Here is a 14066-nt window from a genome sequence, read left to right on the forward strand (position 1 = left end):
GTAGATGATGTGATACATTATGTGAGGTTCTTTTTAACTAATTTATCCTAAAACTTTGAACTGTGAGAGATTAGTCAGATAGAGAGCCAGATAGCCCTTTAGGTTCTGTGGCAAGACCCATTGAAGAAGTCCTTCTTCACTCAATGTTTTGATAATGTGCTGGGATATAATTGAATTCACTATCTCTGGATCTCTGGATCTTGTGAAACTGAACATGTAGCAGAGGATATATCAGAATCCAGGAGTCTGAAGCCCATCTGTCTGAAGCAAGACTCTTTTTCCTTATTACATCTGAGACATATGATAACCACGAGACTACTTTAAATGGTATAGCCTATTTGAAAGATTCCAGAAGTTTATTACACCCCTAAATCTCCTCTCTGTTCCTCAATTTAATTTTTAATAAAAAATCCCTTGATGGCCTAAAAATGGCTTAAACATGACCTCACACCTTCTTCTTCTTTTGGGGAATTGGGATCTATCTAGCCCCACCCCCTCTCCACACACTGTTCACCTGCTATTGGCTGCGGCAGATGACATATTAGCCATCTTGGCTGCATCTTGTCCTATCCCCAACCAGGATTGGTCAAGTTTCCTTCTGATGATCATAAGGACTGCAGTTTGAATTTGCATATTGAGGCTGTGATTGTTCGACCATAGATCCAAAGCAGAAATCTCCGGCAATGACTGCTTATTTTTGGCTCATGATGTTTGTTGTAAAACAAAGCGTACATCATATGGACAGGTTGAAATCTTGATTTTCACAAGAGGGCATCTTTAAAGCTTATATAACTGTAACTCTGTTATCTGAGGTAGAGGTACTAATCAAGGACAAAAAAAGATAAAAACAAAAACAACTTACCGTGCTGTGTACTGTATGCTTTGATGGCAGAAAGGAAAGCACTCTTACGCTACCCCCATCCTATTCTCCTTCAGCAGCACAACAAAAGCTGTTGGCTTGCATGATGGTCCAGAGGTCTGGATGCTAGAAGAGTACATTCTGCATCCTTGCATCCTTGAAGTGCTATTTATTCCAGAAAAAAGACAACTGATCAAACTTCATTCATGACCACTACATGCTAATATTTCATAAGTGTTGTCAATCACTCATCCTCTATTCCATACAACAACAACAACAACAACAACTGCAACAGAAGGCATTTGATGTCTGTTTGCATTGTCTGAGGCATCCATCTTCACTCCGGATCTCTGTGAGGCCCAAATAGATCACAAAAGTCCCTGTCATTTTTCATCACCATGCCGAGATGTCTGTGTAGAACTTCAATCAATGGCCCCTAAATGAATACATAATGTTGCCTTTCTCTGGATAATCTGATGTGCAAAAACTCTGCCTCCTTTCTGTCCTCATCAATAAATGTTATTTATAGGCTGCCAGTAAGAAGGACACACTTGATATCTATTTTTCAAAAATAAGTGATATTACAAAGTCAGCCTGCTGCATATAATCAAACCAGGGTGGGGGGGGGGGTAAAGCAACAGAGATATAATGGTCTGATCACAGGAAATGGTTTACTCGTTTTATTTATTTATTTTTGGTGGGGTAGACTTCATTGACAACCTAGTGAAAGCAAAAAAAATGTTATGGGAACATCAAAGCTTGAAAATAAATCCACAATCCATAATAATCTGCTCCTGTTTCATTCCAAGTGGATTAAAAAGGGAGAGATAGATTAGACGGAGAACATTACCCCCACAGGAGCACCGGTCAGTGTTTTTAATCAGTGCAAACGCAGAGCACTACCCGGGATTTTGCTCCCTTTGAAAAGTTGGAACCACTTAATGCTGCTTTCGGATCCCGAGCTCAGATGATCTACATTCAGCCTTCCTGCACAGCACACCAAGCGCTAGGCTGTGAAGCTAAACTCGTAAGCTTTTTTATTTTCAGGAGATATAAAAGAGGAATTGAGTTGCATTTCCATTTTAGATCGTTTGATTTGGCGAATCTTGAGGTGTTGAAGAAGGCAGTCAATCTCCTCAACCTCCCTCTGCAACCTCTCTCATTCTGTCTCTTTTTCTCTCACTCCCTCCTCATCTCTCTCCCTCTCTCTCTGTCTGTTTCCCTCTCTCTGCAGGGACTGCTGGAGGATGCTATAACTGAGGAGGAAGATTTCTCTGTCATGTTCACACCGTACTCCGGAGTCCCCAGTGAATGCTGCATCCAGCAGGCTGAAGAGGTCTTCCGCAAGCTGCACCCTGGCTTCACAGCCTATCTGTTCACAGGTACAAGACCATCTCACATGACAGATCAACAAAACCTCTCATATCTTTCTGTAGCATATATGCTGAACCCCAGACACAATTTGTCTGGGCTGCCAGGCCACTGCAGACCTTTGGCCCTATCGCACAGTGGTAAAGTGAAACCAAATTCCACATCCTGATCATGTTGATTTGAAGTAAATAGAACCAGTAGTTTTTAAGTTGTTATGAGTGGACACACACACACACACACACACACACACACACACACACACACACACACACACATACACACACACACACACAGACCTGATTGTCACACCCTCTCCCCCTATCAGGGGAAAGGGAAGCAAAGGCCCCTTTTTGCCCTAAAACGTCAGCCAACACCCAGTTAAATAACACCCTATGTTGGAGAAACTCACATAAATCTGTACTCATTTGTGGTGTATTTCATTTCACAGCTGATCGTGACCTTGAGGCAGAGGTAGTGGGTGCTTTTAAAGGTCAGAGCAGTTGGTTGTTCAGGACAACGCAAATGGAGAAGATTTTTCACTTACTTTGATGTGACCTGACATTTACCATTCATGCAGCCTGCCGCAGTGAACTGGTTAATGATGTCAATGCTTTTTCAAACGTTCAATTTTGGAGGCCTTGAGGAGGCTGGGTCATCGTTTAGTTCAGTGTTAACCAAGTGAGACTTTTTGACTTTTTAAAGCCTTTAATATATCAAATAAAAAGAAGAAAAAACATTCCATATCAGTTACGCTCCCATAGGCTCCGACAACTTGACCAGATCAAACTTCAATCCCCAATCTATTCCATCTATCACCAAAGCTCCCTTAGCACACCTCACTTTTTAAAGAGACGTCCTCCATTATGTTAGTAGAGCACAGGCTCCATGCATGTTTCTACCAAACTCTTAAACAGACAGATATCATCCACATACAGTCCTCCCATATAGGACCATCCATGTGACACAACAGCTAACATAGCAAAACCTGTCTGGAAATTAGTGTGTGTGTGTGTGTGTGTGTGTGTGTGTGTGTGAATGTGTGTGTGTATGCGTGTGTGTGGTGAGAGAGAGAGAGAGCAAGTGAGATTGCAACAGCCCCCTCAGCACCTCGCGCCACCTTTGTTAGGGCTGATTTCACAGTTAGTTAGGCACACTCTCTCTCACACATACACTTCAGGCATAATCTAACACGGTTGGCTCTCGCGTGTCCCTTCGTTTCCAAAAAGGGGAGAGAGGAGGTTAGGATCTGTAATCGCTGTTTCTGCTCCTATCTGCCAGCTATGCTATGACCTTGGCGAGACATATTTCAAATTACCAAGCAGAGACTTGTCTGAGGGCATGTAGCTCTGATGTATCACAAAAGGCCCCCACTGAGGTCATTCTCTCTCTCTCTCTCTCTTGCTCTCTCTCTTCCCCCTCTCTCCCTCCCTCTTTCTCTGTCTGTGTTTGTTTGTGAAAGAGAAACAGCAAGAGAGAACAATCCTAGTGTTTGTATGTGCATGTGTATTTTAAGAGAGTGGTAAGCAGCTAGTGTGTGTGTGTTGGAAAGCTGCAGTGTTAACTCCTTAATTAACTCGGGCTCAGAGAGCTCGCTAGACTGTCCCATTTCTCCTCAGGCATGTAGACATTCATAGAGTGCGCTGGCTCTGAGCTCTGCTGTCTTGGGAGCCTATCAGGCAGGATCTGGGGGGCTGTTGTCTGTGACTTATACTGTTTGTATAACACACACACACACACACACTCACACACACAGAACTATAGATTTTTCGTATGACACACACACACCATCCATAAGAACTAAAGATTCCTCATCTGCACCCACAGAATGTTGATAGTGACCTGCTCTGGCCTTAAAACCCTTTTCTCTCTGCTTTTGACTGTATCATAAATGATAATCATAAAATGTCCCAGTCGTAATGATGCTAATGATTCGAATAGTGCTCACAGCAAATGCAGGAAAATTGAAAACAAAGCAATATAGCCATATAAACATAACACTTTCATCCTGAGCACACCAAAAACGTATAGATATATCCCAAGGCCAGTTTTAGTTTTCTCTCACTCTCGTCTCTCATAAATGCAGTATGAATACTTACTGTAAAATTGCAAGAGGGGCTGTGTTCACTGTAGAAACTTAATTTACCAGCACAGCAGGAAGCTTGTCCTCAAACCATATTTTTGCAAGTCAGTATGTGTGTAGCTAGCACAGCCCATCAAGCTGAGAGCTGGCGTGTGTACGTACACACACAGGTGACGCTGAAGGAGAGGCATCAACAAGAAAGCCCAGTGACAATGCATAACCAGGTGAAGAGAGAGTGAGTGAGCAGGAGAGAGAGAGAAAGAGGGAGAGGAAGAGGGAGAGAAAGTGAGTGAGCAGGAAAGGAAAAGGAAGAGGGAGAGAGAGGGAGTGAGCAGTAGAGAGAGAGGAAGAGAGATGGAGGGAGGGAGAGACGGACTGAGATTACTTATTCACACGACTGACGGCTCTTAATCTCCCCCTCTCTCTTCTCTCTCCTCCTCTCTGTTCTCTCTCCATCTCTCTCTCTCTCTCTCTCTCTCTCTCTCTCTCCCCCAATTCGGGTGCATCTAGCCTTCGGCACACGCTGTAGAGTTTGAAATGCGTGACACATGTCCCCTTCAATTACATCTTTAATCTACCAGGAAAAAATTCCCTGGAGTATGCATCCATTCCCCGCTGTGTCCCGTGTCAATGTGCCTATTCCCTCGAGGGAGAGCGAGAGGCGGCTCCATCTTCTCCTCGTTTATTTATCCGTTTATTATTATTTATCTTTTTAGAGGTTTATTTTTAACACATGAATTCCTTGGGCGTACTGCAGTGACATACTCCTCAGTGTAATTTCTCGGTGGCTTAATGCACTGCACCTGTGCAGTAGATGTACAGCTTTGGCTGTGTACGAACAACGTTTGTTTATAATTGAGGCTTACGAGGATGAAAAAGGACTTGCAACAGAGAGGTGCTCTGAAGAAGTGAAAAAGGCTTCAGTGTTCAGTGTCTTTATAGGTTTCTGTTCTGAGTGTAACAGCAGTGAACTCCCAAAGGTTCTGCACTACTTTTTTTTACATGTTTGTATGTTGAAAATGAAGTATATATAAAAGTGCCATGAAGTGCTGATTTTCTCCCATGCTAGGTTTGGGAAATATGTTAAAGGGATGTTTGCATGCAACACATTCTTTAGTGTTGATGGCCAGCATAGTCTTGCCACGATACAGTAGCAATATTACTTGTCATGGGGTCATATTTAAAGTGGTTGGGGATAAAATGATAGAGAATGGGGTTAACATTGGGCATGAATGTGCTCAAATTGCATGGTTGAGGAATCATGGTATACCATCTTTGTTTTTGTTTTTATAGAATTTGACATTGCATGTCTCTACAGAGGAGTGTCTCACTGTTATTGTACTGTGCTTTGATGGCTATAAAGTTGCCTATAAAAAAAAAAAGTTAAGCTTTGACCTTGCTCTTTGTCTCTCCTGATCGGTCTTAATTTCAAACGTAGTGCGTTTGTGGTAGTTGCTACTGTCCATTCTCCTTCAGACATGCATATTTATGCTCTCTGCTCGGCCTCTGTTTTGGTTTTGTGCCTCCATCTATCATTTTAGAACCATAAATATAATTTAAGAATCATAATGATATTATCTTCTGATTATGATCATATTTACTCGTCATGGTGCCGGTTTGGGTTAGACTCTGTCTCAGTTTTATCTCTTCAGACAGCTGCACTCTTATATCCACCTCCTGTCTTCCTGTCCATTAGGTCCGAGCGGGGGCCATTTCTTGCCACAGACCACAGACTGGAATGAGCCCACACCGCAGGCCTACTTCCTGACACTGGGCTTCAGGAGGAGCCAAGATGGCGGATTTCTGGAAAAGATGCTTCGGAGGAGGAGCCCGGAGTTTACAGGTAGGGGAAGATGATGTGTTGTTATGCTCAGAAATAATAGCCCAAAATGACCTTACACTGAAATGCACAATAATACATTGTAAAATGATAATATAAATTTATATTTTGGAAATGATAATAAGGTGAGCAGAATATCAGACAGTACAACATAACAGAATTGTGAAATCAGACTGAAAGCAAAATGAAAACTGACTGTCCCAGTTAGTTGTTAGGAAGACTGGCATCATAGCAGGTGGGTTTACAGGGGGTCGTGAGACCAGACTCGAGCTCAGTGAGACGCAGGCTTGCCGTTAGTGACCGCTGAAAGATGGTGGAACGTGACAGAACATATAAAAGTGAGAGATGGACGGGATGCTCCCACGTGGTCACTTTGACCTCTGTCGTGATCTGATTATTCCATTTGCCCATTCTGGGCAGCTTGTGCCCCCACACCTCCGAGAGAAGGAACATGTGCACACACACGGAGGTGAGAGAGAGAAGGCCAATCCTCCAGCCATTTGCACACCTCAAGGTTACAGAGCAGGCTCGGCTCAGCGCTAGAAAACATGGCGCAGGAGAAGTATGCCCAAGAGACCATGTGACAACACAGTCAGAGGTTCTCAGCTTGGTGGCAGGTGGCGCAGGTTGTGAGACGAAAGAGCGAAAAAGAAATCAGCCAGAGATCTACCATTTTATTTTTATCCAAACCGAGCACGGTGTTGTGGCAAAAGAGACTGGGTGTGATTTGGTCAGAAATTACATTTTATTTTTCTCATCTCTGTGCCAAGAATATGTTTCTTTTTTGATTGGGGGAACGTTTGTTTGTGGTGGGCGAGAGGGTCTTTTAAGAGCATATTAGGGATCTGTCAATGTATTGATTGCAATGGCATAAAACTTCTTAATTAACTCTAATGTGTGTGTGTGCATGCATCCATGTGTGTGTGTGTGTGTGTGTGTGTAGAGAGGGAAGATGTAGTACCAGTACTGTAGTTGAGCGAGCTCTCTGAGCAGTGGGGGTCAGCAGCAACAACAGGCTGGCAACAACTCTGGCTGTTAGCTGTGAGGCTAAGAGGAGAGGAGAGGACTGGGGGGGTGGAGGCTGGAGGGGGAAATCAATGCGTTTGTGTAATGTATCAAAGGCTCGGGCACCACATGGGTCTTTAAGGTGATCAATCATACGCTGCCAGGATGGTGGCACATCGTACCTCTGTCATGCAGGGGATGCCACTGCTGAGGGATGCCACTGTGTGTGTGTGGGGGTCACATATCCATGTTTAGGCCATAGTGAATATTGGTCTGAAGGTTCAGCATTGCAGGTGTTTTAAAGTAGTTCCTTTCCCAAAACTCAATTTTGTATGCCTTTTTCTCTTTGTTGACTGTGAATTTGATTTCATAGGAATTTTGTTGATTTATGAACATCTTCCTCAAACCTTTTGGAGAGCTACTTAGAAACAGGTGGTCTACATTATATCATTCAGTGAAGTATATGCCTACTAATGAGCCTACTTAAACTATAAGCCCCGAGAGCGAGTACATTTCACTGATTTTAGAACAGCTAAAGGAATGAGATTTTACTTTGGTATCGAATGCGATTCAGCCAATCACAATCAAGGACCTGAACTATCTGTTTTAGAATTGACATTTCTCAATAGCAATACTGACGGGGTGAGTGTACTTGTGATATTAAGCTGGGCCCATACACTGAACAAGGTCTAGGTTGTGTCACTATTCAGATATATGTCCATTCCCCACCACTGAGAGTGTGCTTGGATGGAGGAAGGAAAGAATGACCCGCATGTTTGTGTTTTCTTTTTGAAGGACTGAGAGCACCATTCTCTCCACCGCGAGCGGAAGACATCAGGAGGACGTGTGAGAGCCTGGGCCGGAAGATTCTGCCGGTTCTTGATTTTATTAAGTGCACCAAACTATCAGTGGGTATACTTTCAAAAGCAGTCCGTCTTGGTGTATGCCGACTGAATCCTGGCAACGGTCTCCATGGAGGTTTGTTAAGCTGACAGGCCAGAGGAGAGCCACAGCTCTCCCAAGTGCCACCAAATTGGTCTGTCTTAGCCAGGAAAAAGGAGCGGTAGCACTAATGGTTGCCTGTACTTAGCATTGGATTGCAACCAATTTAACACATTTGTCCTTTTTAGTATTCTAGATAGATAGATAGATAGATAGATAGATAGATAGATAGACTAAAAATCATGTGTGTATGTGTAGGACTGGGGTGTGAGGGGTTCAATACTAATGACAGGTAATGAATGTACTGTATATTTTGGAAGAAGGGTGGGGGTGTAGTGAAAAGAAAATAACAACTGGAGATTGTGGAGTGGAGCAGAGAACAGCAACCGGTTTGTCGTCTCCGCCAGGGACAGGTGTAGAGCGCGCGGCTCGGCTTGGTACGGCGTGGCACAGCGGCTGGATGTGCTGGTGGTGCTCAAGCCCAGCGGAGGCAGAGGAGGAGCAGCAGCTGTCGTGCGTGGCTTGCCGCCTCAGACGCCGTCGTGTCTGTCCTCGCTCAGCCAGTGATGGATGGTGTTTGAAGGGGAGGGAATATTTACAAATACGCAAACGACAGGTTCTGAAGAAAAGATCACAGCAGTGTTTTTTTGGGGGGTTGTTGTCTTGTTTTTCTTCCCCTGGGTCATTCAGCACACGGTCCTGGTGGGTGCTGGCGGTGGAGGGGAATGGGAGAGGGACAGGCCAGGGCCGTGCTTCCAGACGCCTAATGAATTATAATTAGCTTGTTGTTCAGGTTCCCTTTTCGCCATGATTCCGGTGGAGAAACTAAAGGACAGCGTTTGCAGCGCTGCAGGGGTCCAGTATTCGTCTCTTTGTCCCCCTTCCTCCACACCACTCTCACTCTCTTTCTCATTATGTACCTTTGTACAGAGAGAGAAAGAGAATAATGACTGACTGACTGAGTGTGTGTGTGTGTGTGTGTGTGTGTGTGTCTTTGTGTGTGTGTGTGTGTGTGTGTGTTTTGTGTGTGTGTGTGTGTGTGTCTTGTGTGTGTGTGTGTGTGTGTGTGTGTGTGTGTGTGTGTGTGTGTGTGTGTGTGTGTGCATGAGAGAGTGAGAGAGGAAGAAAAAACAGTGAGCAAAACCAGTGACCAGCATATTTCCTCTGCCAGTGTAATCCTGAGTAATTCAACCTCAGCACACAAGCCTCTCTGTCCTCTCCACTCCTCTCCTCTACTGACATAACAATGGGCTCATGCAAACCAAAGAAGAAAAAAAAAATGTTCGATTTCATTTGTGCTGTAGAGCGTTGGTGCCGTTTATTTTGGAGGGTTGTGATTCAATTACAGGCATTGCAGCAGCACCAATGTGAGATGCAGAGCGACAGGATGTGTATTAAATTAGTCACTCACTGCGAGGTGGTCGCAGTCAACAGAAATCCCATTATGCCGGTATTAGAAAAAGGAATTGATCTCATCTGATGTGGGGAAGCCAGCCGTTCATTCTCTAATAACGCATCCAGACAAATTCTCCAGGGACCTACAGGCCCCCCACACTTCCAACCCCCCACCACCACCGACACAAAATTGACAAACGTATTTGGCTGAAGCGGCATTGCATCATGCCGATCTGTAAACAATTGCAGATTAAACGAGACGAGGAGATTAACTGGGGAGCGCTCCGTCTTCATCATGGCCCGTGCAAGGGCTCGTGCCGGCGCTGGATCAGAGTTCTTCACCCGTCATAAATATTACCCAAACACACGCACCTCCCCCCCACCCCCACCCCCCCGCCGGGCCACCTCCAGCATGCATCAATAGCAAGGCAAACAATTAGCGACACATTATGTAAGGACTCTGTGTGGACAATTAAGCAGCAGCATGGCAGTTGTAAAATGGAGAGTGATCCATAATTGCGGAGCCTCTCTGATTATTCCCACCAGTGCCCCCACACATGCCTCTGCATCATCCTCAGCCAGGCCCGCGTGTGCCAGGGAGGGTGCACAGAGAGGAGCAAGGGAAGGGAAAAAAACTAATGAAATATTCAGCAGGGGAAAAACAACATCGCTCATAAAGTCGGAGAGCAGACGGCTGTTCTCTTTCTCTCTCTCTCTCTCTCTGTCTTTTTCTCTCTCTCTTCTCTCTTTCTCTCTCTCTTCTCTCTCTCTCTCTCTCTCTTTCTCTCTCTCTATCTCTTCCCTCCCTCACTCACTCTCTGCACCCTTCTCCCGCTCAGTTATTGAAAGTAAACAGTGCCTGGTTGGTGGTGGCATGAAAGACACACACACACACACACACAGAGGCACAGGATGGTCCCAGCTCAGGCCAGACGCACAGAGACAGTGGCTGTGAAAAATGATGCATGCTGGGGGATATGTATCTGTAATAAAAATGGCCATAAAGAGGATGAATGACAGAAGGGATAATAGCAGGCCAACCTCCCACTAAAAGAAAAGGAGTTTGGGAGAGGCGCGTGTGGAGGGAGAGAGGGAGGGAGGGAGGGAGTGAGAGGAGCAGGGGGAGGGCTTGGAGCATCAGTGGGAGCCGTAAGCTACACTACATGGGGCATCCGTGGCGTCCGGCCCCCCAACCTGGAGGAAGGCAGTGGATGAGGGGTAGTGGTCAGTCAGACACTCAATAACCCACTTAGAGGAATGAGAAGAGGGGAGTTTCTCAGCTCCGTGCAGAGTGAGTCCACCTCTTGTCAGGTTGAGGGGAGAGTGCTGTGTGTGTGTGTGTGTGTGGGGGGTTGCTTGCTCAGTCTACTCTCAACAGGAGATGCCAGGAGACATTTATGCGGATGAATCATTTAACAAATAGAAGGAAACTCTGTGGCACGGGATAGAGTGCCCTGTGAAGCTTTCCCATAATGGGAGTGTGTGTGTGTGTGTGTGTGTGTGTGTGTGTGTGTGTGTGTGTGTGTGTGTGTGTTCGTGTGTGTGTGCGTGCGTGTGTGCATCTGTGTGTGTGTGTGTGTGTGTGTGTGTGTGTGTGTGTGTGAGTGCTCAGGTTGCCAGGATGCTGCGGCGATATGCTAATCCTTTTAGAGGAAGCTGCTCCGCACACTGTCGAGGTGTAATCTGATTTGTTAGCCTGCGCTCCAAAGGTCAGCGCTCCCTCTTGTCTGCCACTTTGACGCTCTCCATTCACCAATCGGGGGCTCATAAAAAACAGGTAGCACTGCACACGCACCACTCAGCCCCCACACCGCGCCTCGCCTCGCTGGAGGATGAAGCACACAAAAGAGGTGTCATGTCAAACGCTAAAACCATCAGTAGCCTGGGTCAGGCGGGGGGATTAGACTTGGGGCTCTCGGTGCTGTAGGCTGGGGGGAGATGCAGCTGGGGCCCTCCTGCTCTTCCGCACCGCTGTTGCATTAGGTGGGTATAGACTGGGGCCGGGGCGTGTGCATGCACACCATCAGCAGTTCAAGTCGTGGAGAATTTAGTGCAAAGGGACTAGTATTAGAGGACAAGGCTTCACTCTTCTGTATGGCTCTGCTGCGATTCTATGTGTGCGTGTGTGTGTGTGTGTGTTTTTGTGTGTGTGCGTGTGTGTGTGTGTGCGTGTGTGTGTGTGTGTGTGTTCGTGTGTGTATATGTTTTTTGTGTGTGTGTGAGACAGTGAGTGGGAGAGAGAATGTTGGAAAGGACTACCCTTATTATTACTTGTTTTGTTTTATGTAGTGAGTGCTGGCCATATGTGTACAAGAGGCCAGATTGAGAAGTGCACATATGCACATACATAAACAGCACATGAACACAACAAGCAAATATATGTGTTATGTAATATATGCTGTTTATGTATGTGCACGCTCTCTCACAGATGCACATGATCACTCTCGTCAAAGTGATCATGTGTGTCTGTATGCACATGTACTTCCATGATTATGAACGTGTGTGTGTACATATGTGTGTGTGTGTGTGTGTGTGTGTGTGTGTGTGTGTGTGGTGACGTCTGTTCTGTTCAGGTGGGCTTCTCCACAGGTTCTGGGCTAATCGAGAGGCTGCAGTACGCTGGGCACCTGGGCCAGCTAAGGCGCGTGGGGGAGCAAACGCACGTCCTGCAGCAAACACTTGCCGAGCTCAGCGTCGCCCCCTATCTGCAGGAAATCAACGATGCAGACTTCAGACTGGTGAGCACATGGGTCTCCTCACTCATGGGAATCTGGGAAAACGAGTGTAGAGCCAAATAGTGGACATGGAAAAATACCCATTATATTTTTAGAAGTTATGATTTTTATTTGACCCAATTCATGCCCCTATATAGTATAATTTTATTCATATGTTTGTAAGCCTACCTTGATCTGTTAAGGCAAGGCAAATATGTTTATGTAGCACATTTCATTTCAGATTGAATTCAAAGTGCTTCACATCAAACATACACATATTCAAAATAGTAAATAGATGTGCAGCTGGAGAACTAACATTCATAAAAGTGCTGAACTGATCATTTGCCCGTAAGTTATGGAGATGTCAGAGAAAGCTTTTGTGATTTCTGCTGTTAAGAATAGAACTAGGCACTCAGCAGGGCTCACAGTCTCGTCTCCTTCCTCTGCCACCACTCTCTTATCACACGCTCCCTCCCTCCTCCTCCTCCTCCTCCTCTCTTCTTCCTCTCATCTCCACATAAGCCCTGTCCTCCTCTCCCGCTTCAACCTCAGTGCTCCGTCATCAGCAGCCCTGCTCCCTCCCTCCGTCCTCCCTCTTCACCTCCACCACAGCCTCTCTGTTCCCTCCCTCCATCCTCCCTCTTCACCTCCACCACAGCCTCTCTGTTCCCTTTGCTCCTCTCCACTCCTCTCCCCTAACAGACCAGGCCTTCCTCTCCGCTCCTCTTTATCCCCCTCCAATCTCTGACCATCTCTGACCAGCGCTGCACCCACCCCCCTCACCACCAACCAACGTTGTCCTCCTCCAGCGCTCGCCTCCCCTCTCTTCTCTTCTGCCCTCCTCCTCCTCCTCCTCCTCCTCTTCTTCCTCCTCTTTCTTCTTCTAGTTCAGCTGTTGCTTTTATCCTAAGCCTCTTATGCTGCATTGAGGGCACATATTGTTATCGGTGGTTATGCTTGCGGTGACCTGGGCATGGCTAGCGTTCATTATCATGCTCCCCCAGTTCCCCCCTAAACCCCCCACCCACCCCGTCTACATCAGGCCATCTCGGCAGGTCCCAGAGCTGAGCGGAGCAAAGGTCGAGCTCCTCAAGGTGAGCCGGGCGAGTGAGCCGCGGCCGATCCCACCAGCCCACAGGCGCTGTTAGCGAGGACCACCAGCAAGCTGAGGAGGAACCGGGCAGGCTTTTTTTAATAAAGCCTTAAATTATGCACGCCAATAAGCAGGGCTTTGTTTTTGAATATTTATGAGGATCAGGAACAATGCAAAAGCAGCTCTTTTGTGTGCATACATTTATGGGGCGAGAATGAAGAGACGGGTGGCTGAGAGACACAGACAAAGAGAGAGAGAGAGAGGGGGGAGGAACAGAGAGAGGTAGGGAAAAGAGAGAGAGTGTAAAAGGAAAAGGTGTGTGTGTGTGTGTGTGTGTGTGTGTGTGTGTGTGTGTGTGTGTGTGTGTGTGTGTGTGTGTGTGTGTGTGTGTGTGTTTTAGAGACGTTTGTTTGTGTGTGAGAGGGAATGGTGGAAAATTGTGCACCAGACAGCGAGGTGAGAGCAGGAAGGAGAGCAAAAGCAAAGTGTGAACCTGGAGGAGGCAGCATAAATCTCATTCTGGTGCTCAGTGGCGAAGCTCTATAATTGCCTCTTTACTAGATTAGTGCCGCACAGTGGTGAGATTAACCCAGATCAATGTGGCGTGATGTATGTGATATTGCCACAAAAAAAATCTGCGATGAATAAGCAGGCGCGGAGGCGTCTAATTAGGGGGGATGTTTACAGTGCATGGCCGCCAAGAGGACAATGAGCAGAATTATAGGGAGGAAGAAGAAAAGGGTCCACTGGCTGGGCAGCTGCACAGC

The 14066-nt window shown here is 46.2% G+C and overlaps 1 protein-coding gene and 1 long non-coding RNA gene across 3 annotated transcripts in view; one reads left to right on the forward strand and one right to left on the reverse strand.

Moving 5' to 3' along the window:
- LOC125300005 (spermatogenesis-associated protein 16-like) overlaps nt 1-14066 on the forward strand; it is a 47867-nt gene that overhangs the window by 23691 nt on the left and 10110 nt on the right. For both annotated transcript variants that reach the window (XM_048251469.1, XM_048251470.1), the window contains 4 exons: nt 2094-2241; nt 6007-6153; nt 7951-8063; nt 12066-12230. In XM_048251469.1, the coding sequence (XP_048107426.1) occupies nt 2094-2241; nt 6007-6153; nt 7951-8063; nt 12066-12230 (573 nt within the window). The remainder of the gene's footprint in view (nt 1-2093; nt 2242-6006; nt 6154-7950; nt 8064-12065; nt 12231-14066) is intronic.
- LOC125300006 overlaps nt 1-14066 on the reverse strand; it is a 36038-nt gene that overhangs the window by 3660 nt on the left and 18312 nt on the right. The window contains exon 2 of the long non-coding RNA XR_007194497.1: nt 863-1024. This is a non-coding gene — a long non-coding RNA (uncharacterized LOC125300006). The remainder of the gene's footprint in view (nt 1-862; nt 1025-14066) is intronic.

This window comes from Alosa alosa, chromosome 9, assembly GCF_017589495.1.
Source record: "Alosa alosa isolate M-15738 ecotype Scorff River chromosome 9, AALO_Geno_1.1, whole genome shotgun sequence".
NCBI classification, from domain to species: domain Eukaryota; kingdom Metazoa; phylum Chordata; class Actinopteri; order Clupeiformes; family Clupeidae; genus Alosa; species Alosa alosa.